General features: G+C 39.9%; 1 protein-coding gene across 1 annotated transcript in view; it reads left to right on the top strand.

Moving 5' to 3' along the window:
* LOC125459696 (E3 ubiquitin-protein ligase RNF166) overlaps nt 1-27921 on the top strand; it is a 56236-nt gene that overhangs the window by 14610 nt on the left and 13705 nt on the right. Inside the window, exons 2-3 of the mRNA XM_048546426.2 lie at nt 21407-21563; nt 25388-25500. Coding sequence (XP_048402383.1) covers nt 21407-21563; nt 25388-25500 — 270 coding nt within the window. The remainder of the gene's footprint in view (nt 1-21406; nt 21564-25387; nt 25501-27921) is intronic.

Below are 27921 nucleotides of genomic sequence, written 5' to 3'. Positions count from 1 at the left end.
ACATAACTTTTCTCTGTTTCCAGTTGTACGGGGTATTCTGCAAGGGCGAAATATTGTAACAAATTCTCAGCTGCCCACTTTATTTAAATGGAATTTGCTTTGAATACATACCCAATTGTGTTTCACAATCGCCTGACTTGTCCAAGAGCCAGTCATGGATAAGAGCCCGATCATGGAGTTTGAGTCAAAAGGACAGAAATATTGGGAAGATTTATCTTTGGATTGCTCATTTTGAATGTCAATCTAAGTAACTTACATTTTAGTAACATTTCATGTGGGAAAACAATTTCTCACTTTAGTAATTATAATGTTGTTGTAAGTTTGTCAATAATTTTTTAGATTAGATTGCCTACAGTGTGGAAACAGGCCTTTCGGCCCAACAAGTCCACACCACCCCTTGGCGCATCCACCCAGAACCACACCCCTGAACCACACCCCTGAACAGTACGGGCAATTTAGCATGGCCGATCCACCTAGCCTGCACATCTTTGGACTGTGGGAGGAGACCGGAGCCCCCGGAGGAAACCCACGCAGACACAGTGAGAATGTGCAGACTCCACACAGATAGTTTGCCAAGGTTGGAATTGAACCTGGGTCCCTGGTGCTGTGTAGGCTGCAGTGCTAACCGCTGAACCACTGTGCCGCCCTCATAATATGCTTTAATGGGTTGAAGATAATCCAGTTGTAGAATCTCCTTTTAATTTTCACTAATCAGCTGTTATCACTCAAAATGTAATTGTGATGTGAGTCTGTTCAATGTCTCCAGACTTTTTAAAAAGTTGTAATAAAATTCAATTTATCAATGCATGTGTTACAAATATCAAACAATTCGTTACTTTCTGTCTCCCTCATTAATTGTCCTTGTCTCTGGTTTTACATTTTGTAAATTAGTTATTTTAGTTGTTTGACAGTCACGGAATCTCCAAATCCTTTCAATCACACTAAAACAATAACAGTCTGTCAGGTATAGTCGCCAGAGCTCTCTTCATTTCAATCTAGGCTAATGAGGAAATCTTTGAGATTGTTGCTTTCAGTATAGTGTGTTCTGAAATGAGTATATCACCATGTATTACTAGGGGTTGAAAATGGCATTTGGTTTGATCCACAAATCTCCAATGCTGTTTATAAAACATGAGACAAAAACAAAGTTGCTGGAAAAGCTCAGCAGATCTGGCAGCATCTGTGAGGGAAAAAACAGAGTTAATGTTTTGGGTTCGGTGACCCTTCCTCAATGCTGAGAAATGCTGTTTGTTTCCTTTCATTAAATTTTGCTTTTGGTTTGCATCCATAAGATCTAAATGACAGCTTGTATTAATGCTAAGCAAACTGGGTCCACTATTGTTTGTCATTTCTATAAATGATTTGGACGAGAATGTGGGAAGCATGGTTAGAAAGTTTGCAGATGACACAAAGTTGGTGGTATCGTAGGCAGTGAAGAAGATTCTCTAAGATTACAAAGAGATCTTGATCATTTGGGCCAAAGGACCAAGGAGTGGCAAATGGAGTTTAGTTGAGATAAATGTGAGGTATTGCATTTTGGAAAGACAAACAAAGCAGGGTTTATACAGTTAACAGTACAGCCATGGAGAGTGTTGTAGAACAGAGGCACCTAGGCATTCAGGTGCATAGTTCATTGAATGTTGTGTCATCAGTAGTAAAGAAGGCATTTGGCATGCTTGCCTTCATTGCACAGATCCTGGACTTTCAGAGTTGGGATATGATTTTGCTGTTGTAAGGACATTGGTGAGGCCACTTTTGGAGTCCTGTGCACAGTTCTGCTTGCCTTGCTATGGGAAGGATATGATTAAATTGGAGAGGGTGCAGAAAACGTTTACAAGGGTTTCACCAGTACTGGAGGGATTGCGTTGTAAGGAGAGACTGGATAAGCTGGGGGTGTTTTTTTTTTTGCTGGCACGTGGAGGAATGACGTTTTAGATGTTCATAAAGTCACGAGGGGCATGGATAGGATGAATAGCCAAGCTATTTTTCCCAGGGTAGGGGAATCCAAAACTAGAAGGTATTGTTTTAAGGTGAGATGGGAAGGATTAAAATGGACCTGAGGGGCAACTTTTTATATGGTCTTACATGGAATGAACTGCAAGAGAAAATAGGAAATGCAGGTACAATTACATTTATAAGATATTTCGTCAGGTGCATGATTAAGAAAGATTGAGAAGGATAAGGGCCAAATGCAGGCAAATGGGATTAGTTTAGTTTGGGAAACCTGATCAGTATAGACAAGGTGGACCAAAGAGTTTGTTTCCGTGCTGTATGATGCTGTGAAACTAAATGCGGTCAGGTTTTATTCTTGACAGAATAAATTGCAGTGTTCATGTCTCGCGTTCGCAAACCAGTTATTAACTAATGTACAGCAATTGGGCTTCAGTTTTTCCAGACCAAGCCCTCCTTTTCTGTTTTCTCCAGCCTGAGTTTCTACTCCATCTGTTTTGATCTTCCATACAGATTTGTTGTGATAGTGCAGGGATACTACATCTACTTGTTCAGGGCTACAACTCTTATTTATTCATTCTCTCCTTTGTTTCCTGCCGATATCTGACCTAATCTTTGCCAAGCCTTCATAACCTGAATTTCCTCTGTCTTCATTTGCATTCACTTCTTTGCAGTTTCTTTAGATCCAAGCCAGTTAGTTTCACCTCCCTTTTTCTTTCTGCTCTTTTGGATCCTTCCGAGCTATCCCATTCTGTATCCTCCCCTTATGAGAATTTATACCTCTTTGTCTCTTCCTTCTTCAGTACTCGGCCACCCATCTTACCTCGTCCTCTCTTACTGTCTGCCTTCCAACTCTCTTATTGCAGTTCAGTGGCCACTTAGCCAACAGTTTACCTCTGTCTCTTTTGTAATTCTCTGAAGAGGAACTCATTACTCTTTTCTGATAAGCAGCAACCCAGTTGTCCTATCATCTCTTACTGATTGGTGGTTTACTTTGTTAATCTCTTTCTTGTCTTGTTTATCTCTTCTACCATTGATGCTTTGAATTCTGCTAACCTATCTGCCATCACCACCATTTTCTGGCAACAAATGCTGGCTGATACCTACAGTCCTTGAGGAATAAAGAAAAACTCCACCCAGATTGTCAGCTCAGTTAAAAGCAAAGCTGTTGTCATCTGCATTGTGAACAAACATTGTGGCCTCAATAGAATCTCTTGACCATGGTTGTAACATATTGCTTCTTACCGAAAAGTCCATGTCTCCCAATATCTCCCACCGCCAACTGACCCAAATGGCCATGATATTGGTGGGGATCATCAGCACATCCTACCTTGGTCTTGCTTCCAATCCTTTGGTACCTTACTTTCAGATTAGATTCCCTACAGTGTGGAAACAGGCCCTTTGGCCCAACAAGTCCACACTGCCTCTTGGAGCATCCCACCAGACCCATCCCCCTATAACCCACACAACCCTGAACACTACGGATAATTTAGCATTTCCAATCCACCTAGCCTGCACATCTTTGGACTATAGGAGGAAACCAGACCATCCGGAGAAAACCCAGGCAGACATGGGGAGAATGTGCAAACTCCGCACAGACAGTTGCCCGAGGCTGGAATTGAACCCGCGTCCATGGCGCTGTGAGGGTGCAGTGCTAACCACTGAGCCACCGTGCCGCCCCTTTTTGTTCATCCAGTTTTGTTCCACCCCTAGCACCCCTGACTTTAAAGTCCTTGTTTTCCTCCTTTTAAAAGTACCTTCAGACTTGTAGTGGTCTGGTACTTTGTAATACTTCATGATGTTTTCACTGTTAATCTGTTCAGTTACTTCCACATCTCGACCTTCATGCTCTTGACTTCATTAAACCCATTCCTTCTCGCACCAAGTCACACACTCTGTACAGCTCCCTTGTCTACTTGATACAAATTTGAATTAATGTGGTATATTAACAAGTTTAATCCTTCATTGGCAGATCTTCCTGGATCATGTCAATCTCAATTTGTCCTCCCCTGTCAAAAGCCTTACTATTCCAGGATCATTGTGAAATGCAGAGGTAATCCTGGCTTTTCTTCCTCATTGCCAACCATCTCCATAAATCCTTCACCTTCAACCCATTTTCTTGCAAACTTCACCTTCAATAAGTATGAGAAGCTCGTGAACTTCTTTGTCAATAAGGCCATTCATTCATCTGTGTCGATTTTTATCTGATTAAGCTCCTTTTTGAACTGCTATTTTCCTACGTTACATGTGTTATATAGGTTTTGTTTTTGATGACTGTGGATCCAGTGAATAGGTGTATGCCCAAACCTTTGTTTTCTCTCTAGGCTCATTTCCTCTCTTTTCAGACTCCTGTTTCATAATAGGCAGATAAGAATTTCTGCAACTTTCAGATCAAACCTGAGTTTACGTTTAGAACTTTATATGGAGTGGGACTGGAGGGGGAATGGTGAGAGAAAATGTTCGAGTTTGACAGAGGGACATTTTGTGGAAGATATAACAAAAGAATTTGGAAAAGATGCAAAGGAGCAACATGAGAAGATGCATGACGCCTATCCAGACAACCTGAAAGAACAGAGGAGTGAGAATTAGACAAACAGAGACTGTCTTAGAAAGACAATTTTAAAAACAAATCTTAAAATATTAAAAACGCTTTCACTTTTCATTGCCTCAGGATGTATTTTCTTTTCATGCATTACAGACCTTTATTGACTGATTAATGCAAGAATATAAACTCATACGATCTGTCTGCACACAAAGCTAAGAGACAGTGGTAGTTTACACACATAAGAACTAATATATAGTGGAAAGATATATAAAACCTTCCATGTTGTGGTAAATAGTGTGAAATGAACAGGAAAGAGCACCTTGGTTAGAGAAACTATTCTATAGCTTTTGAAAACAAGACTTATTTAGTATTGTAACTTTAGTCAGCTTTGGTTTTTTGGCCGTTGTCTGCACTGCAGCTGCTGTGGATCTGTGCAGAATGAATTTGAGCTGAATTTTTGTGAAGCTGTTGTGCACATATTTCTATCCTCTAGGACCTACTTTTTAACCTCCTGTTTAATTTCTTTCATTCTCGTTTCAGAACCTCATACCTTTCTCTTCTTAGTTGTTGGTATGATGTGTGCAATGACCTCCTGCTGGTCACACTCCCCTTTAAGAATATGTGGCACCCCCTCTGAGGCTTCCTTGACCCTGACATGAGGGAGGCTATACAGCATTCTGATATCTCGCTGTCAGTCACAGAAACATTTATCTATGCCCCTGATATGCCTGCACTCAGGCATGCGTAGTCTAAACCTCTAACTGGCCTTGTTCAATTTCTCATTAATCTAAGAAAGCATCACAATCCTTCACGCCAGTAGGATTGATATCTGTTCAATATGTTGGTGTCCTATTTCAGAGTTTGAACCCCATGATCTGGTAGTCAAATAAAAACTAAAAATTAACTTCTGTACACCGCTGACCATTGAAGATTATTCACAAATGTCTGAAATGCTAGCTCCTAGTGCAGGACCACAACAAAGATCTTTGATACTGAAAACCAGTCATTTGTCAGTTGTTGCCAGTCTCTTAGTAAATAATACACAGGCCTTGTCAAGGAAATTATTGTTAATTTTGAACTTTGTTCAGTGTTTCTTTGTTTGATTTCCTTGGATTGAATTAGTCATCAAACATCATCTTGAGTTAATTCAGAATGTTGCCTTAAAGGAAGTGGAAGAAAAAAAACAGGGCACAGATGAAAACTGATGCTTATGTTGATGGTATGTTGGAAAAGTAATATTCCAGAGATTGTCTCGTCATGTGACTCCTGCTGAGCATTGAACAAAACTAAACTGCAGAACTTAGACTATCCGATTGCTAGGTGTAAAATAGCAAGGTCTATAGAAAATAGAAACAGACCATGCCATTCAGTCTATTATGCTAGCTCCATCATTCAAACAGATCATAGCTAAACATCTGTCTTCACGCCATTTTACTCAATCCCTATACCCTTGATATCCTTAGTATTCAGTAGTTTATTGACTTCTGTCTTGATTGGCCTCTAAGTTTTTGCAGACCTTTGGAATGGAGAATTCAAAAGATGTAACATGCTGCAGGTGAAGAAATTCTTTGTCTCTTTAAAATGGCTGGCCCCTTATTTTGAGACTCTGCCCCCTGGGTTCTAGACTCATCAATCGGGGGAACCATATCATCCACATCTACCCTGTCACAGCTTGTAAGAATTTTGAGAGTTTCAATGAGATCGCTACTCATTCTTTGAAGCTCTAGAAAATGCAGACCCAGTTTCTTCAAGTTCCCCTGATAAGACAATCCCACTTTCAAGAATTAGTCTGGTGAACCTGTTCCATCATCCCTTATATTAGGAGAATTATAATACTCCAGGTACGATTGCAACAAGGCTGTATACAATTGCAGTGATGTATCTTTACTCCTGTATTCAAATCCCCTTATTGCTGAATGCCAACATACAGCTTACCAGGAGAACAAGATGGTAGAGCTGGATGAACACAGCAATCCAAGCAGCACAGAGGGCAGGAAGGCTGACATTTCGGCCCTAGACCCTTCTTCAGTCTTGTCATCCCGAATGCTGCACCTGCATGAGAGCTTTTAGTAAGTCATGAACAAGGTTGCAAAGCTCCTGAACCTCGCACCGTTTAAGAAATATTTTGCCTTTCTGTTTGTTTTAACAAAGTTAGTAACTTCCCAGTTATGCACACTGTACTTCATCTGCCATTTTCTTGCTCATTCACTTAGCCTGTTCAAGTCGCCTTAACCACCTTACATCCTCATAACACTCATTACCATATGGTTTAGTATCATCAGCAAATTTAGATAATTTTAATTACACTGTATGGATGTAATATTGCACTCCTCTGGAATAGTGGGACTTGAACTGGGCCTTCTGGTTCAGAGGTCATGACACTATCCCAAACACAGCTGAGGCCTTTAAAGATCAGCAAATTTATGAGTATGATTCAGATTGTGAACAGCTCTGGTCCAAGTGTTGATCGGTCTGCCATCCTGAGAATTACTCATTTGTTCCTGCTGTATATTTTCTGTCTCTTTACAAAGTCTCAATCTTTTATAGTCCATTACCCCCAAATTCATGTTCTCTGATTTTGTTCATTTGCTTTGTGTGTGGGTCATTTATTGAAAGCCTTCTGAAAATCTAAGTGCACCACATCAATTAGTTCATGCTTATCTATGCTACGAGCAACATTTTCAGAAAAACTTCAACCATGTTTGTCATACCTAGTTTCCCTTTCATAAATCCATGTTGACTCTGCCCGACCTTATTATTTATTTTCTATGTGCCCAGTTAACACACCCTTTAAATTCAATTCTAACATTTTCTCTATTGTTGACATCCAACTGACAAGTCTGTAGTTCTCTGGTTTCTCTGTCCTTGCCTTATACAATGGAGCGACATTTGCTACTTGCAAGTCTGTAGGAAGCTTTTTGGAAAACTCTTTGAAAGATGACCACCAAGGAATCTATTTGTCTGCTTAGTATTCTAGGATGTAGCTCATCAAGTCCAGGGATTTAATCCAATTTTGTTTTCAATATTACCTCTTAATTAAATCCAATTTATTTAGTTCCTCATTTTCACAAGTCCCTCAGTTCCGCAGTATTTCTGGGAAATTTTCCATACCTTACTCTTTGAAAACAGACACAAAGTAATTCTTTTATTTTTCTAACGTTTCCCTCTCTCCATTATAGTACACGTGTCTCTGCCTGTAAGTGACCCACATTTGTTCTTGCTAAGTTTTTCTTTTCCCAGTTTTCTTGCTTCCTCCATTCTTAAATAATGAAATATGTAACATCCTGAGGAGACTAGAAAGGGTGGGTAACAGGAGGATGTTATCTTATAGATCACACTAAAACTAGGAAGATAGTTTAAGTCTTAAAACCACCTCCCTAGTTTTAGTATGCTCCATAAGAGGTCTCCCCTTTAGGAAAGGGATAAGATGAAATGTTCTCTCTCAGAAGGTTGTCGGTGTGGAATTTTCTTACCAGGAATCATTGAAGTTTATATTTCAAATAATTCTAAATTTATTCAAAGCTGAGTTAGTTAGATTTTTGATTAAAACAAAGGGACCTTACAGACAGATCACTGAAGCTGAGACTACAACAGGTCATCAGTGACCATATTGAATGCTGGAGAGGGCTTGAAAGGCTAAGTATGAACAAACAATTTAGGAGCAGAATTCAGCCATTCAAGTTTCCTCTGCCATTCAAAAGATAATAGCTGATCTGTTTCTGTTTGAATGCTATGTTCTGATCTATTTCCAATAACCGTTGATCAGTTTCTTGATTCATGGAATGTGGACATCTTTGGCTAGACCAGTGTTTATTGGCTTTCCCTAATTGCTCTGCAGAAGATGATTGTCAGCTGCCTTCTTGAATCATTGCAATCTCTAGGGTATAGGGACACCCAACATACTGTTATGAAGTGGTTTTCAGGATTTTCACTTGGCAACAGTGAATGAAATGTGATTTAGTTCCACGGCAAGATGGTCTGTGGTTTGGACAGGAACTCGCAAGTGGTGGCATTACCGTGCTTCACTGCCCTTGTCCTTCTGAATGGTGGAGCTTGTGGATTTGGAATGGTCTTGCAAAGGAGCCCCACTCAGTCACTGCAGTATATCTTGTCGATGTTATGCATTGCTTTCACAACATAGTGGTGATGAAGGGACTCAATGTTGATGGTCATAGATGAGGTGCTAGTCTAACAGGTGGTTTTGTCACGGATGGTGAAAAACGTCTTGGATGTTGTTGGAGCTACACCTATCCAGGCAGATGGAAAATATTCTATCACACTCCTGACTTGTACCTTATAGAATGGTGGTCAGGTTTCAGGGAGACAGGAGGTGATTTACTCTCTGCAGAATTCCTAGCCTGTGATCCATTGTTGTAGCCTCAGTATTTATGTGGCTCGAATGTTTCAGTTTCTGATTAGTGGTACGCCCTTAAAACCGTGATAATGGAAGTGTCAATGGTCGAAATGCCATTGATTGTCAAGTAGTAATGGTAAGATTCTCTCTTGTTGGAGATGGTCTTTGCCTGGTGCAATTGTTACTTGCCACTTCTCAGTCCAAACCTAGACATTGTTCAGATCTTGTTGCATATGGACACAGGCTGATCCAGCATCTGAGGAGTCTTGAATGTCACTGGAAATTGTGCAGTCATCAACAAACATCCTGACTTCTGACATTATGATGTTTAATGTATTTTCCTAATCCACCAAAGCCTTCCTAACCCTCATGCCTTTATTGTTTCCTTTTTTCAGATCTCAGACCTTCTTTTCTGAATGATCTTTATCTCATTTTCCAAATTGAAGATTTAATCATATAATTTTTACTAATTCTTAGTTGTTCATTTATGGCAGGCTTATTAATTATACCCTTTGTGTTGCAAATTACTAAATCTAAATTAACCCAATCACTACTTGATTACTGAACAGACTGCTCCAGAAATCCATCTCATACATGCTTTAGGAAGTCTGCCTCCACTACATTAGTGTAAATTAGGTTTATTCAGTCTACATACAAATTGAAGTCACACATTATTACTGCATTAACCATGTTACAAGAAGAGCTAATTCCTTGATTCATACTGTGCCCAACATTACTGGAACAACTTGTCTCTTATTTCTTATCTCTACTTAAACTGTTTCTACATCTCAGTGCTTTAATTGAAGATCCCGTTTCGCCATTCTACTGATCTTGACCATTATTAACAGCACCATTTTACTACTTTTTCTCCTGGTGTCTATCCTTCCTAAATGGCGAATAGCCCTGAATATTTAGTTTCTAGTCCGAATCATCCTATAATCACACTTTCATAATGGCATTCAAATCATACTCATTTTCCTCTTTGCACCTTCAAATCATCCACCTTGTCATCCCCTGCCAATCTAGTTTAAACCCTCCCCAACAGTGATAGCTAATAATCATGAGGGATTGTTAGTTCCAAACCTGCAAAGATGCAACCCATTTATGTTGTACATATCTCATCTGCCCCAGGACTGATCCCAATGCTCCAGAAATCTGATGCCATCCTCCTGCATCAGTTCTTCAAAGGGCTGAATAGCCTACTCCTGTTCCTATTTCCTATGTCAACCACCCAAGCTTCAATCTGCTAAGCCACATAGTAGTACAGTGGTAGTTGCATGATATAATCAAGTTGTTGGATAGTCATGGCCATCAATTAATGCACAACAGACCTATAAATAAGGTGTGAAACCCAAGGGACTTGACCTCCATTACCCCACGTGAAAATCTTCCTTTAATTGCTCTTTCTGTGAAGAGTAATTTCCAGATACCAGTTCTGGATTTGACTTTTAAAACTTCTAAGATTGATATTTGGCCTCTGGACATTGTTACTGATAACCAAGGAGAAAAGAGAAATTTGAGAGATCTGAATCAAGTGTTTCTGGAATGTAGTGGAAATGCCTTTGCATATTGGATGTAACTAAGCCAGAGAATGAATACCAGTCAGCCTCCTCATTTTTGCACAAAAACAAAGTTACTGGAAAAGCTCAGCAGGTCTGGCAGCATCTGTGAAGTTAAAAGCAGAGTTAACATTTCTGGTCTGGTGACCCTTCGTCAGAGCTGATGCTGCCAGACCTGTGAGCTTTTCCAGTAACTTTGTTTTAGTTCCTGATGTACAGTATCCGCAGTTCTTTCGGTTTTTACACTCACTTTTGAATTGCCTTACCTTCATGTTTCTCCCCAAAGTAGGGATAATGAAGTAAAATTTTGTTTCAAAGTGTTAAATAATTTATGAATATAAATTGGATCTTTCTCAATCTTACATTGCAATATTTGATAGTAGCAGACCCTTCTAGACTTAACTGAGAGTGTCACAAGTTGACCGTTGATCTCTTAGGCACTGTTGCTGGCATCCAAGAGGAACAAACTTTTGCCTGCTTTGTTCACGTTTGTGCATCTTCGTGGCCTGGATTCTCAAAGACAGTTTTGTATTTATATAGCATCTTTCACAATTTAAAACATTCCCATGAGGTTTTTTAAACAGATTTTTGCATAAGGAGATATTAGGAAAGATGGACATCCTGAGGAGTTTTAAGAGGGTGTAGAGAAGTTTTAAGTCTAAGCTAGGAATTCATGAGTGTCAGGCCATTTCAGCTACAAATGTGAGAATGCCGAAGTAAATTTATCAAATGAATAGTCATGTGTGGACACAGCATGCACATGTATGATGACTTCTGCAATAGGAGAAAGTGAGACTAGTGATATTGTCAAGGTGGGAAAAAGCCTTATCATGCAGATATGTGTCAGAAGTTCATTACAAAATCAAGTATGTCACTGAGGTTGCATGCCACTTCACTTAAATGTGGATGGTTTCCAGAGGCAGAATTGAGTTGGTGTGTAAGGAACAGGGTTTGTAATATGGAGCAAAGATAATGGCTTTAATAGTTCTTGGTATTGGGTTTGCAACCTGACAGTTCAGTGATAACAGAGGTGTTGAAGACAGGTGGTGGAGCGAAAGCTAGGTGTCATCAGTGTACATTTGGTAACATGCTGTGATTTATGTGTTGTTGACGAGTGGCAGTGTACAGATGAGGAATAAGATGGAGTCTTCGTACATATGAGCATGTAACCTAAGAGCAGCAGTAGGACATAGGGCCTTTCTAGTCTCTCTGCTGCTGAATAACATTATGGCTGAGCTGGTTGGGACCTCAGCTTCATATTCCTACCAGTCACCAATATAGTCTCTTGTTAGGAAACTATCTGCCTGTGCCTTGTAAGTATTCATGATCCTGCCTCCACCACTGTAGGGAAGGGAGTTCCAAAGGTACACAGCATTAAAGAAAATATTCCTTCTCATTTCGGTCTTAAATGAAAGATCCCTTTTTTAGAAACTGTGCACCCTGTTCTAATCTCTCCCACAAAGGGAAACACACTTCCAGCATCCACCTGTCAAGCCTTCCCAGGATCTTGTATGTTTCAATAAAATCACTTGTCATTCTTTAGACATCTTTTCAAAACCATATGTTTGGTCAGCATTTTATGGCCCCCGCCACCCTACTATAAAAGCTTAGAACTTCTTTTTTCTCCTCAGTTTCAAATACTCTGAACTTTCTTTTCCCTACATTTAGAGATGTCATTTATTGTGCAAATTATTGTTGCAGATCTGTTGTATTTATTATTAGCCTGTATTTTTAAGTAGCAGTCTTCTGAAAGAGAACTGTGATTGCTGTGTCGTTTTAGAAGCATTGTTCTGGAAACCATTACGCTGCAGTTATTGACTTGAATGACTAATTGTTTTTGCTTTTGTACAACTGAGTCCTGTAAGTTTGGGATGCTGTAAGCTTATGTTGTATAAAGCCCAAAGAAAACTCAGATCAGCAATGTGTTTCTATCCTCATGCCAACAAACACTTTAACCAAAGGCTTAACCAAATGACTGGAATCAGGCTCTGAATTTATGTCTATTTAAACATTTTAAAACTCTATTAAACATTACCTTCAAATAAAACATAATGCTAGAAATATTCATCAGCTATGGAGAAATTACGTTAAAGTTTCATGTCAATGGCCTTCCATCAGAAGTGCTAAGACCTTAACTCTATTCTGCTTCTATAGCAGGACTTAGTGAGAACTGAGTCATTGCAATGGGTTAGCGTGGTTACTTATCTGTCTCTTGAATCGTGTGGAATGTGCTGCCGGCAGTGGTAGTGGAGCCAGATACTTTAGAGACTTTTAAACGACTCTTGGATAGTAAAATGGAGGATAGTAAAATGTAAGGTATGCAGAGTAGATTGATTTTAGTAGGATAATAGGTCAGCACTACATCATGGGCCGGGCCTGTACTGTGCCGTACTGTTCTATGTTCTGTGTTCACTCCCGACTACTTCCAACATTTTTATGTTTTCCTTTTCGGATTTTCAGCACGTACAGTATTTTAGTTTTGTGTTAGTCTTGATAGGTTTTCTGCATCTCTAAGTGCCAGGTGTTACGATAATAAGAACATAAGAATTAGGAGCAGGAGTAGGCCATTTGGCCCCTCGAGCCTGCCCCTCCATTTAATAAGATCATTACTGATCTTTTTGAGACTCGGCTCCACGCACCCATGCACTCACCATAACCCTCAATTCCTTTACTGTTCAAAAATTTATCTAGCCTTGCCTTAAAAACATTCAGCGAGGTAGTTTCAACTGCTTCACTGGGCAGGGAATTCCAAAGATTCACAATACTTAGGGTGAAAAAGTTCCTCCTGACCTCAGTTCTACATCTGCTTCCCTTTATTTTGAGGGGATGCCCTCTAATCCTAGTTTCACCTGCTAGCGGAAACAACCTCTCTGTCTCCACCTCATCTATTCCCTTCATAATCTTATATGTTTCGATATGATCTCCCCTCATTCTTCTGAATTCCAATGAGTATAATCCCAGCCTACTCAGCCTCTCCTCAACTCTGGAATCAACCGAGTGAATCTCCTCTGTACCCCCTCCAGTGCCAGTATATCTCTTCTCAAGCAAGAAAACCAAAACTGCACACAGTACTCTAGGTGTGGCCTCACCAGGACCCTATACAGCTGAGGAATAGCCTCCCTATTTTCAAACTCCATCCCTGCATCAATGGCAGACAAAATTCCATTTGCCTTTCTAACTACCTGCTGCACCTGCAATCCTACTTTAGCGATTCATGCACGAGGACACCCAAGTCCTTTTGCACAGCAGCGTGCTACAATTTTTTACCATTTGAAACATAGTCCATTTTGCTCTTATTCCTACCAAATGGATGACCTCACCCTTATCAACATTGTACCCCGTCTGCCAGACCTTTGCCCACTCACTTAGACTATCTCTTATCCCTCTGCAGACTTCCAGTGTTTTCTGTTCAATTTGCCCTACCACTCGCCTTATGTCATCTGCAAATTTTGACACACCACACATAGTCTCCAACTCCAAATTGTAAACACTTGTGGTCCCAACACTGATTCCTGAAGCACACCACTCGCCACTGACTGCCAACCAGAAAAACACCCATTTATCCCTGCTGTTTGCTTTCTACTGGTCAACCAATCCTCTGTCCATACCAATACATTGCCTGTAACACTGTGCAACTTTATCTTGTGTAGCAGCCTTTGGTGTGGCACCTTGTCACATGCCTTCTGGAAATCCAGATACACCACATCCACAGGTTCCCCACTGTCCACCATGCAAGTAATGACCTCAATGAATTCCACCAAATTAGTTAAACATGACCTATCCTTCATGAACCCAAGCTGGGTGTGCCCAATGGGACAATTTATATCCAGATGTCTTGCTATTTCTTTCTTAATGATAGATTCAAGCATTTTCCTCACTACCGAAGCTAAGCTAACTGGCCTATAGTTACCTGCTTTTTGTCTACTTCCTTTTTTAAACAGTGGCGTCACATTGGCCGTTTGGGTAAATAATTACGAGTGCATTTGCTATTTCCCCCGTCTCCTCTTTTAGTATTCTGGGATGCATTTCATCAGGGCCAGGAGTCTTGTCTACCTTTAGCCCCATTAGCTTGCCCGGCACTGCCTATTTAGTGATAATGATAATTTCTAGGTCGTCCCCTGCTGTAGCCTTCTTGCCATCAGTTTTCGGCATGTTATTTGTGTCTTCCACTGTGAAGACCGACATGAAATAACTGTTTAATGTCTCGGCTATTTCCTCATTCCTAGTTATTAAATTGGCCTTTTCATCTTCTAAAGGACCAGTGTTTACCTTTGCCACTCTTTTATGATTTACATATTTATAGAAATTTTTGCTGCCTGTTTTTATATTCTGAGCTAGTTTACTCTCATAATCTATCTTACTTTTCTTTACAACTTTTTTTGTGGCTTTCTGTCAGCCTTTAAAGATTTTCCAGCCCCCTGGTTTCCCACTACTCTTTGTTTTTTGTATGTGTTTTTCTCAATCTGATACTTTCCTTTATTTCCTTCGACATCCATGGCTGGCTCTCTCTTTTGCTACAGTTCTCCCTTTTCACTGGAATATAGCCCTGCTGAGCACTGTGAAAAAGCATTTTGGAAGTCTTCCACTGTTCCTGGATTGACCCACCATAAAGTTTTTGCTCCCATTCTACCTTAGCTAACTCCTCCCTCATTCCTTCATAGTCTGCTTTGTTTAAGCACAGGACAGGTCCTGGATTTAACCTTCTCACGCTCCAACTGTATGTTAAATTCGACCATACTGTGATCACTCCCTCTGAGAGGATCCCTAATTGAGATCCTTAATTATTCCTGTCTCATTACACAGTCTAGATCTAGGATTGCTTGCTCGCTGGTAGGTTCCATTACAAATTATTCAAGGAAATTATCGCGGATGCATTCTATGAAGCACTCCGCAAGGCTGCCATGACTGACCCGGTTTGACCAATCGATATGTAGGTTAAAATCCCCCATGATAATTGCTGTACCATTTTTACATGCATTAGCTATTTCTATGTTTATTGCCTGCCCCACCATGATGTCATTATTTGGTGGCCTATAGACCACACCTATCAGTGACTTCTTCTCCCTGCTGTTCCTAATTTCCACCTGAATGCATTCAACGTTTTGACAGCAGAACCTATATCATCTCTCACTACTGCTCTGATATCATCCTTAAAAAATCAGAGCGACACCACCTCCCTTAACTTCCTGTTTGTCCTTCCGAACAGTTTGATGCCCCTGGATGTTTAACTCCCAGTCATGACCATCCTGTAACTATGTCTCTATAATGGCCACTAAATCATACCCGTTTGCCATGATTTGCACTGTCGACTCATCCACCTTGTTTCAAATGCTCCAAGCATTCAGATAAAGTGCCCTTATGCCAGTTTTTGCACCTTCTTTTTGGGTCCTATTGCCTTCATTACTAACAGCTCTTGAGTTCTCCTTCCCTTTAACTTTTTTCCTAATTTTCAATGGAGTTGAAGCTTCCTCGTCACCTGCTACTTGCTGTTTTGCCTTACGTTAATTGTTATTCTCCCTCTACGCTCACTTCTCCCTTCCCCCCCACTTACTAGTTTAAAGTCCTATTGACCACCCTATTTACCCTTTTCACCAGAATACCGGACCCAGCCCTGGTCAGGTGCAGTCTGTCCCAGCAGTATAGATCCCTCCTGTTGCAGAACTGATGCCATTGCACCATGAAAAGGAAACCCTCTTTCCCACACCACTCTTTTAGCCACTTGTTTACCTCCCTGATCCTTGCCTCCCTGTGCCAATTGGCACGTGGCTCGGGCAGCAATCCAGAGATTATGACCCTTAAAGACCCGTTTTTTAAAATTTTGTTCCTAGCTTTTCATAATCCCGAAACAACAGGTTTTTTTTTTCCTGAGATAGTAGGAACTGCAGATGCTGGAGAATCCAAGATAACAAGCTGTAGAGTTGGATGAACACAGCCGGCCAAGCAACATCTTAGGAGCAGGAAAGCTGACATTTCGGGCCTAGACCCTTCAAGTCCTGCCTGTGTTGTTGGTACCTACATGGACCACAACAACTGGATCCTCCCCCTCCCTCTCTCGTATCCTCTCAAGCCAGTCAGAGATGCCTTGCACCCTGGCACCAGGCAGGCAACACACCATGTGGGATTCTCTATCCTGCTCGCAAAGGACACTATCTATCCCCCGATGATGGAATCCCCTACATCTACAATCTGTCTTTTTGCTCCTCCCTCTTGAATGGCCTCCTGGACTATGGTGCCTTGGTCAGTTGACTCATCCTTCCTGCAGCCCTGTTCCTCATTCACACAGAGAGCAAGTGCCTTATACCTGTGGGATAATGTCAAGCGCTGCGGCTCCTGTGCTCCTGTCTGCAGGGTCCCTCTACCTGCCTCATTGGCAGTCACACACTGCTGTCCCTGCCCGCCGATTGAATTAACATTAGTTAATCTACCTGGTGTGACTGCCTCCTGGAACACAGCATCCAGGTATTTCTCCCCCTCCCAGATGTGCTGCAGTGTTTGGAGTTCGGATTCCAACTTATCAGTTTTGAGCCGGAGCTCCTCAAGCAGCTCCTCAAACACTTGCTACAGATGAGGTCACTGCCGTTCTCAATGGGATCAGCTAGCTCCCATCATACAGCTACAACACATCACCTGGCCTGTCATCTCTACTTAGTTAATTATTTAAAATTAATTAGTTTTTTTATACCAATAGAAACTACTACTGGACAAGTCAGATTCCTGAGGGAAATTTAGCTTGATAGATTTTTTTGAATTCAGTTATTAACCTGGTTGCTAGTCACTGAAACATTATGTTGCAGGTCTTCTTTGGTAGTAGAACAGAAGTTGACTAATAAAAGAATCTTTATTTTCAAGCTATCTAAGCATAGAAAATACTTACTAAGATCTAAAACACAAAGCAAAACGAGTTTTTGACCTGTTTTCCAACATTGTCCATTATAGATATTCAAGTCCAGAGTAATTGCACCCTCTCTCAACACTTAGGGTTCTAGTTAACTGACTCATGACAGTTTCATTGCTGCAGAGTGTGGAGACAATTCAAAATTTACCAATTGCAACCTTTTAGCAAATCTGACAGCATAAACTTTCTGAGCTCTAATAACATGAAGATTTCTAACCAAACTATCTTCACTTTGAAGTTTCACAAACTAAATCCCTTCTACCTGTTACGTGACTTGTTAACTGAAAGCCCCAAATCCTTTCAGGAGAGATTTAACGTAGTTCTAAATTCAGTCCTGGTGTCATCTGAACTGAACTAAATTCTTGCTCAAATCTAGATACTTCTGACCTAAAAACAAAGCTAATGACCTTGCATGTTTATCCTACTTGTGGTAAACACAACAATATGAGCATCATTCTATTAACACTACAAGCATTTACAGTCACGTCATCTGATAATCAGCTGGATTTAGTCACTATTCCTCTATTCCTACAGGGCCTTTTTTAAGCATAAAGAAATCCCTGCAAAGATGTAGTGCCTGTGTTTTGAATTCAAAATTCAAAAACATGATATTCATACGTGTATATTACGTGTCTTTCATCACATGAGAGTATTGATGTTTGTTGAAATGAAATGTATTTGTTTTCATTGTCTTTTTGATTAACACACAAGAATGAGATAGATGTAAGAAATTAAACCTTCCTGTTCTGTGGCATGTTAGAATGCAGGATCCAAACATGATATTCCATAGAGATGCCATCCTTAGCCATGTAGCGTGGAAAGTTTTATGCTAAAGCTTGTGCTTTCCTCCGCTGAGAAAAATTAGCCTGAACAAGTATCACAGCGTCTAAACTAAGAGATAACAGGCAAAAAATAAACCAAAATCAGTTCAAGATTAACTCAAGTCCAAACTACAAGCATTTGGAGGAGAACACACACCTAATTTGCTCGTTGATGGCTCCTTGAAAAGAAGTCATGTAGTAAGCCTCTATGCCATTCTGTGAGATGTTCCTTATAGATGAACATTGGTGCAATACAACCAAATGAAGTCAAGTTTGATCATTGTTATCTGCATATGCCAGCTTTATGTTGGATTATAACTAGAGGTGGGTCATTACAGATTTTCATTTGGTTCTTGAATCACCCCTGTGAATACAATTAGTGCTGTGATGAAAGGTGTGGCGTAGAAAATACATAACACATTTATGTCAGATATTTTAAAATAATGACATTTAGGTGTTGGTTACTTCTGTGAAGTGGTATTGTGAAATAAAAATGATATCTAACAGCCCTTCTGAAACAGTGACCAAATCCAGCATATATCAGAGAGCTGGAAACCCCTGCAGTGTCTGTAAAAAAAAAAGTGTTTGTACTAAGGTGGTTTATGACGTGGACTTTGCTGTTTTTGATTCAGGACAAGCAAGAATTGATTTTAACTTAGGAACCTGGAGGTTGAAAGATTTTAGGACAGTTCAGAAGAGACCTGATTGGGGTCAGAGTAAGTACAGTCTGAGGTTTTTTCCCCCCAGAGCCATTAAGGGAATAGGTTATCTCTGCACAAACTAATTTTTTGTGCTACTTCCAGACTACAGGTGTTTCGCTAGAAATCTGCAGGTCTTTAACTGCTGTGAAAGTATGAACTCTGTTTTGTGAGTATTCATTTAAGACGACTTCACAGTTCACAGGACAGAAACTGGGGCAAATCACTTAAATTGAACTGAATGTGTTGACACAGGTGTATTTTCCCAGGATTTAAATTGCTGTGAAGTGATGGTGTTGGTGAATAAGTTGAAACTTTGTTTGCTGGCTGTATTAAGATTTTTGCGTATTTCGATTCAAGATAGTTTATTTTGTTTAAAGAAACTCTGCCACCTTGTGTGACTGTGTGATATTGTCTATCAAGCTAGATTGCATTCTGGGATCTGATTTGTCCAGTAGAAACACAACAATGCCTGCTAACATCTTGACAGCTAATGCTGATTAGGGTACACTTCCCACTGACCGTACAGAGTGTTTTCTTCCATACAGTACTGCTGGAAACACAACATTTGGTGAATGGCATGTTTCTGAGGAGACATCCACCATTATTGTTGTACATTTTATAACTTTGATCCATGCAGAGATGACACTACTTTTCTGTTTGTGTAACTTACTCATTCATTGGACAAGGGCTTCGCTAGCAAGGCAGCATTCAGTGCCCATCCCTAATTGCCCAGAGGTCAGCTCAGAGGCAAACACATTGCTGTGGGTTTGGAGTCACATGTAGGCCTGATCGGGTAAGATGTCAGTTTCCTTCTCTAAAGGACACTAGTGAACCAGGTGGGTCTTTATGACAGTAGACAATGGATTCATCGTCATCATTAGATTCTTAAATCCAGATTTTTTTTTAATTGAATTCACATTCCACCATCTGCCGTGGCGGGATTTGAACATTCACTGGGTCCCTTGATTAACAGTCCAGCGATCCAGCCATTGCCTCCCCCTGTTTACAATATTTTAAAATACACACTGCTTTTCAAATATCTATTCCATGCTTCTGTCTCAGGCTTTCAGCCATTTCTACAACTTTGTTTACTTCTTCCTGAATTCACACCCACATTTAGTAGATCAGGGACATTGAAAATCAACAATAAACAGGCTCACATAATCAAACATAGAAAATTGAACATTACAATTCAGGCATTTTGCTGTCTCCTGTCTTGGTGGTGCTTTGATGGTCTGTTGTGGTGATCTCCTTTGGAAATTTGAGCTTCCACAGGCATTAATTATTTACAGAATTGCAGTTTAGTCATGTGTCTGCAGCATTGTACATGAGGTTCCTAGTGACTGATGCACAAACTACCTGTTGTGCAACCGACTCAGCAGTTTCTCATCAATTCTAGTCCCATAAAAATAACATAACTTAAAATGTCAGCAGTAAGAAAGCAAATAAAAGGAACTAATTCAGAAATAGATTTGTCCTTACATCTATCTTTCCATGACTGAACCATAACTAATAAATGTGCAGAGTCTTGTACAGGAATAGCATTTCCCCTGTGACTCAAGGAACTTTAGGTTCAAAATTCACTCCAGACATTTAAGCAGAAAAATCTCCACTGACATTTCAGTGCAGCACTTTCTTCCTGTAAAATTCCTGACACTGACAGTTACTAGCCTTGACATAAATGATATGCCACCACAGGATCCCAAAAATGTCTTTATGCTGATGATGATTTTTCTGGTATACACAAGCCATTGTAAGCTATGAACTGTTAAAATCAATTCAGTATTTCCTCAAGTTGGGACTGCAGCCAAACCCAGCCAACTCTATTTTCTTCCACTTCTGGCTGACATGATGAACATTCTTACCACACATTGGCAGGCCTGGCTGGAGTTGGCACATTGCCCTTAAATGGTAGTTCAGTCACAGTTGATTGACCATTTAAGGGTTTTAAATGAATGCAGGGTAGGAAGGTCACCTGTGGGTTTTCTGCCTGGAACCTAATTGCCATTGGAATTTGAACCCGGATCCCCATGGCAATACCTGGGTCTCTGGATTAATAGTCCAGCAATAATACCAGTAGGTATTTGGCCTTTCCCTCCCCTCAATTAATCTAGAATGAAAAGATGATATCAGAATTGATCACAGGTACCAAATTACTTCAAAAACCCATCTCTTTCACTGGTATCCTAAAGGAAAGGAAATCTAGCCTGTTTGCTGATTCTGGGCTGTTTGCATGTGGTTCCCGATCCTTGGCAATATGGTTGATTCTTAACTGTACTGTACAAGTGGCCTAATATGCAGCTGTATTGTATTGTCCACCACCTTCTGAAGGATTATCCGGGATGGACAGCAAATGCTGACTTGAACAATGATACAAATGTGGTGAATTAATTTTAAAGATGCTGTTAGGGGTTTGTTAAGCGGTTAATTGTTCATTCATTAATGAACATTTATTACCTTGATAATTAAGTCCCTTCTTGATTTATTTTTCTTCTGATTTAATTCTTCCTTGTATCAGGAACTGTTTTTCAGATTGCGTATCCTGCAAACTGCTTACTAATAATAAACTACTCTCTCTCAGGTTTTGTGGGGAATGTTTGCAACCCTGCCTCCAAGTGGTATCACCTCTCTGTCCACTTTGCCGCATGCCATTCGATCCAAAGAAAGTGGAAAAGGCCTCTAATGTGGAGAAACAACTCTCTTCTTATAAGGCTCCCTGTCGAGGATGCAATAAAAAGGTACATTAAAGCAAACCACTCAATGTATTACACTTTAGAAAACAGTTTAAAAACTTAATTGAAAAATGATATCTATGAATGATATTTATTTGTATTTATTGTCTATTGAAATTCTAAAACAGCTTGTTATCATGTTCTGTAGAAAATAATCCTCTAATTTATTTATGAGATTGAAATTGTTCCTTATTTCTGGCACCTTTGACAACTGGTGACATGTCAATAAAATTACTTTCTTTTTATTTAGATCGTATCGGGCAGGCGATGTCATCATTCTGTTGCTTTGTCACATTGTGCAGTTAATGTGCTAGTCTGATGTTTCATTTATTGCATGATGGTGTGACAGTGTAAATCCTCTGCTTTTCAAAAGTTTTAACACAGGGCTTTTATCCCTCCTTTGATAATTCAGTTTTTATTTAGGATTTCTAGCTATGTCGAACTTCTTACTTGCAGCGAAGCTGTGTAGCTCAGGGATGTTAAATCGAAACATGCTTTGTAGGTAGAAACGAGAAAATCACAGTTGCCAAATTGCTACATGGGAAATTTTATGACTGACATATTGAGGAATCACACTAACAGCAAATGTAGACACAAGGATGGAGGATTGGGGGAGAGATGTTTACTGAAGGGCTTGGTGGTGGAAATAAGCATGGGTTATATGCAGCTTCCGGAATGATGATCATTTGAGCAATTTTGTTGGAAAGTGGTGCTCAATAATGCTTAATGAAATCCAGCCAAAAGTAATGCTGGATTGTTAAACCACATGTACATCATATTTGCCCGAGTCTACGTGCCTTGGGCTTTAGGAAGTGAATAAATGATTCAGGATGGAAGCGATAAACATCTTCCTGAGGTCAAGGACATTAAAGGTTGATACAAAAGCATTGGTACTGATCAGAAGCTACAGAAGTATGGGAAAACCATAAGCTAGATGGATGGGAGTTTGAAAGTACACTGTTAAGTGATTTGGTGAAATTTTTTACTTGAGGTAAACAAACAACTGGTCAGGTTGGAAAGGGTAAGTGATTGTTTTGAAGGGTAGAAGGAACTGGTCAGAGATGACCATGGCTGTGATCAAGACTGCAATCTGAAGACCACATAAGATGGAAAGTTTAAAGGGTGGCTTGAAATATGAGCAGGAGATAAATGGTTTAGAGCAGTTCATGAAATGAGAGGACTAAGGACGAAGTGAGTTGTGATGAAGATAGAGGTCCCCTTGGTGACAAGTTGTTTTGTGCAGAGGGAGGAAGAACATCTTGGGAGCAACTTTGGATTGAGTTGAGGGATGAATATGAACAATGGAGAATGAGAATTCTCAATGAGATGCATTAAGGATGGACTAGAATAATATGTTCAAAGAAGATACCTAAAGAATATTGAGACCAAAGAAGGACTTGGTGATAAAAGCCATGGTCATTTATGTGGTATAGATGATGGAATGCATGGTCAAGCTTTGGGCAAAGTGTTGCCATCTGTCTGCTCCATCAGAAGATTCTTGTCTTCACTGCCATGCAGTTGTACTGTCTGCTGATCAATAATCAAATTCATTACATCTAGATCAGAGCTGTTTCATCATGTAGATGTACAAGTTGTTACAGCTTGAAGCCTTCACACCACATTGTCATCTTTCCATGTCTGCCTCATCAAACAGCTGTGTAGTACATTTTTTTTCTATTCACTGAAAGAATGTGGGCACCTCTGGCTAGGCCAGCATTTATTGCCCATACCTGATAGCCCTGAGGGCAGTTAAGAGTCACCCACATTGCCGTGGATCTGGAGTCACATGTAGGCCAGACTAGATAAGGAAGGAAACTGCATTCTTACAGGACATTTGTTGAATAACCAATTTGATTCACTAATGACAAGGCTCTAATGATGACCATAAAACTATTAAATCTAGATTCTTTATTGAATTCAAATTCCATCATAGGCCATGGCAGGATTTGAACATGGGCCTTCAGAACATAAGCTGAGTTTCTAGGTTAATATCACTAGGCCATTGTCTATACATTTATCAGGGAACTCTCAGTTGTGTTTATGAGGTTGGCACATTTGTTATTATTCCTCTGGAAAGGAAATACGACTAATCAAGATGTGTAGCTTTCATTTGACGGCAAAGAACCATATCTAGTTCCTGAATCAATCATGTAAATACAATGAAGAAGTTTCATTTTGAAGTAGTACCTGATAACAGAAATATCATGAATGTCAATTATCAAGGAAGTAGATCTGGTGCATTTCCAGATTTTCACTGTCCTTTTATTATTTAAAGTAGGAGACACATAGATGGATAATTGTTAGAACAGGAGTATCACCTGCATTAATGGCTGCTAACTTAATTGAGAAACCCCCTAACAGCAGAAGCACTAGGCATCTGAGCCTGGACATATTAGTATCTGTTTGCTGTGCCTTAACTGCAGTCTTAAACTTCAGGAAGATTGTTTTATGTACCTTATTCTATGTTCTGTGGACTCCTGTGAAGATGGCAACTGGTAACTAGGGTCCCATAAAGGAAGGAGGCTCCAAGAGGCTGCTGCTGCGGAGAATGCGGTGTGGATCCGGCCATCCCTCATGGCAGCATCCTGGTGCATCCTGCAATTGGTCTGCTTCAGCAGCAGCTTTGATGATGAGGTGGGTCCAGGCCTGGGACTCCTTTTTGGCAGCAGCTTGGGACTCCTTTTGGTGGTGGTTTTTTCAACATCATCTGGGTCTCCTTATGGTGACTGTCTGTGACTGCAGATTTTTCTTCAGCATCGTAAGGGTTCAGCCTGGCATTCTAATGTAGGAAGTGGGGTTGTGGAGCCCAGAGATGTGAAACAGGCTGATATTCTTATATTTTACTTGTTAATGTTTAAAATTTTTTTTCATTTTTTATTATGCTATCATGGAAGGGCTGTTTTTCAGAACTTCTTACTTTTTCTAATTTATTACATTGTACTTTAGAAGGGCTGTAATGCTGGGCTTTTTATTTCTTTTCCTTTCTTTTTCCCTAAGGTTTTTGTACTCCAGATTCTGTCCCTGGGTACCTTTGTACCTAAGATGGCGCCAGAAGTGGTGACTTGTAAACTTTTCACTACTTGTGTGATTTCTGTGACAAAGCTCATTCATTCATTCATTATCCACAAAAAAAGTGAATGTACGAATGATCAATTGTCATCTGAGTTAGATTCTAATTTCGAACATTCTGTGTGAAGCTCAGAGTAATGCCTTTTCTGACTGTCTGCTCAAGAATTTTAATTTTGTTATCAGAACAAACTCCAGTTTGCAACCTATTCCTTTACCACAAGTTCAACTGGTGACTAACAGTAAGTTTTGCTCCATCTTTCGGGTAGGTGGAGAAATCACTAGGAGAGTTGTTAAATTTTGTAGTTTGTTTAGTAATGAATTGAATTTTGTCAGGATCTTGTACCTGTAGCCACATGGTGAAATTGATTTTTAGTTTCTTGTCCTTGAGTAGAGATGGATGTATTATCAAGCCTCATGTTGTTTGCACTATGGTTGAATTTCAATTAAGTGGCAGATGTAATTGAATGGAATCCATATACAGTCAAAATTTGCAGAATTTTGGTTCAAGATGACAGCTCAGCAACACCTTTTCAATGATAACTGGGAATGGACAATAAAATGTGAGCTAGCCAGCGATGTCCATGTCCCACAAGTGAATTTAAAAAAACAGGTTTCAATTGAGGAACTTGTTCTGACTTATGTTCATCCAAATTTTAATAAGGAGCCACTGTACAGTTCATATTGCCGAATGAACAGGCAAAGAAATATGAACTATTGGAAATTTTTTAGATGCATGAAATATAATGTGTTTCTTGCACTAGGTGACTCTGGTAAAAATGCGAACTCACATTTCCTCTTGCAATAAAGTTCAGGAGCAGATGGATAACTGCCCAAAGTTTGTACCAGTTGTACCTACCACACAGCCCATTCCCAGGTAAGGAACATGCATGTAACTTCAGCACAGATTTTTGAAAATGATCCATCAACGTTTACAGAATTTTATAATACCCAGGTCAGTTCAGAAGCCCTGTTTTTGATGATTAAATCTTGAGCGTCAGTGATCTCTGTAACCCATTCATCACATTCATTTTCAGCCACAATATTGTTTTTCAAGCAGTTGTCAGATTGTACAGAACTTGATTATTCCTTGGAGGGGGGGAAAGGACTTTTTTTTGCAGACTCTCTGTCTTGTAGTCATCTGGACAATTAAGAATACCTCTTCAAGGGGAAACCAATATCTGTTATGCAGGAGAGGAGACCACTGATAGGTTGACAAGTGGACTCAATCCTCATGATTCTCCTCACGCACGTATACTGCACCTGTTTCAACACAAAATAATGCTAACTGCCTTCCTTTGGTTCACTTCCCAGGAAAATGCCTTGACCAATCAGAACCAACCTGCCTCGTTTAAAATATAAACAAAGCTTGCTTGTTAACTGTTAGTCATCAATAACTGGTGTATTTTCCTTGCCAACACCTTTACCAATCAGAATCTACTTGCCAACCTCAATACTCTCCTCTCCTACAGTTTAAATCTTGTTTCTCTTAACATTGGTATTTGAAAACTGTCTTGATGAGTTCAGGATCAGAAGCTTTGACACAGTGAGTCCTTATTTCTCAGCAGTACTCAAACTCTGTACTACCAAGTAATAACTTTTCTGTAAATGGGTGATAAACATGTGTACCAGCTTACAGGTAATGGTGATGAAAAAAGAAACTACATTTGCATTCAACAGGTTACTGGCTAAATTCGTCTCAAATAGAATTTGAGGTATTTAGATTTAGTAATCTATTACAGTAATCTGGTGTGAAGTGAATGAGTGGGTGAACTGATGTTTTAATCTTGCCTGAAATGTGATAGTGTAATTTTCTACAAAGAGAGTCCTCCCGGCGAATCTACTTACATAAAATAGCAAGGCTGTATATGTTTCTTCTTCATACTGTTATACTCTAAATTATGTGTTGCACCTGGCACAAAGTAATAAAGTCATTTGTCACAGGAACCAAGATGTTATCTTTCAGACCTTCAACCTACAACTGAAAACAACTACATTCTACTTTTAGCTAATGTAATCACAACAGCTCATCTAATTATATTATTCCAAAACATTTTGGTTCTTCTAGCTGCCTGCATAGATTTTCCATTAGAGTGAGCATTTCAAAATTAATTTGCATTTTCATACTTTCCTTAATGTGACATAATGTCCCAAAGTTTCATCAGATCAAATAACCTAGTATTAAGCAGTACTAATCCAGCACAAATCCTTAGAGAGTAAACTGAAAATAAATGTGCTGGTAAATTTTGAAGTACCTTTAGCAGAAAAAGCATGCAATATTTAAATTGAAAAAAGGTGTAAAGAACTTGCCAGATATTAGCTAGGAAACATAAAATTAAGCTTAATATTTCTTTTCAGGATGGATACTGTTTACATTGTGCTTGTTTTGAGGTCAGTCAAATCAGTTAAACTTGAAGTAGCTATTTACTGCTACAGATATTGTAGTTTTTCCTTGTTTTACCTTCCTTGCCTATCAAGGTAAAGGCAGAGCCAGTCACTGTTCTTGACCTAGCAAGTGCACAGGTTCCTCATACAGTCATACCGAATAGAAACAGGCCCTTCAGCCCAACATGTCAATGCCAATCAACAACCACCAAAGTACGCCAATCCCATTTACCTGCACTTGGCCCATAGCCTACAATGCCCTAGCAATTTAAGTATTCATCCAGATACTTCTTAAATGTTGTGAGAAACCTTGCCTCCAGCACCCTCTGAAGCACGTTCCGTGCATGCATTCCATATCCTCTTGGTGAAAAAATATTTTCTCAGATCGTCTCTAAACCACTTGCTCCTCGCTTTAAATTTATGCCGTCCAGTCTTAGACACAGTCGCCACACTGAAGAGAATCTCATGATGTGTTCTGTCTATACCTCTTATAATTTTGTATACCTCAATCAAAATCCCCCCTCCATCTCCACTGCTCGAAGGAAAACAAACCCAGCTTCTGCAGTCTCTCATAACTGAGACATTTCATCTCGGACAATGTCCTGCGATAGGGTTACAGTGTGATTACATCTTTTCAATAGTGTGGCAACCAGAACCACAATCAATATTCCATCTGTAGCCTAATCAATGTTTTTCAAAGTTGTAACAAGACTTCCTTGCTCGTATCAGTGATAATGGGAACTGCAGATGCTGGAGAATCCAAGACAATAAAATGTGAGGCTGGATGAACACAGCAGGCCCAGCAGCATCTCAGCTGCTCTAGGCCCGAAACGTCAGCTTTTGTGCTCCTGAGATGCTGCTGGGCCTGCTGTGTTCATCCAGCCTCACATTTTATTGTCTATTTCCTTGCTGG

The sequence above is a fragment of the Stegostoma tigrinum genome, chromosome 16 (genome assembly GCF_030684315.1).
Source record: "Stegostoma tigrinum isolate sSteTig4 chromosome 16, sSteTig4.hap1, whole genome shotgun sequence".
NCBI lineage: Eukaryota > Metazoa > Chordata > Chondrichthyes > Orectolobiformes > Stegostomatidae > Stegostoma > Stegostoma tigrinum.
This window is presented reverse-complemented; position numbering and strand designations above follow the sequence as displayed.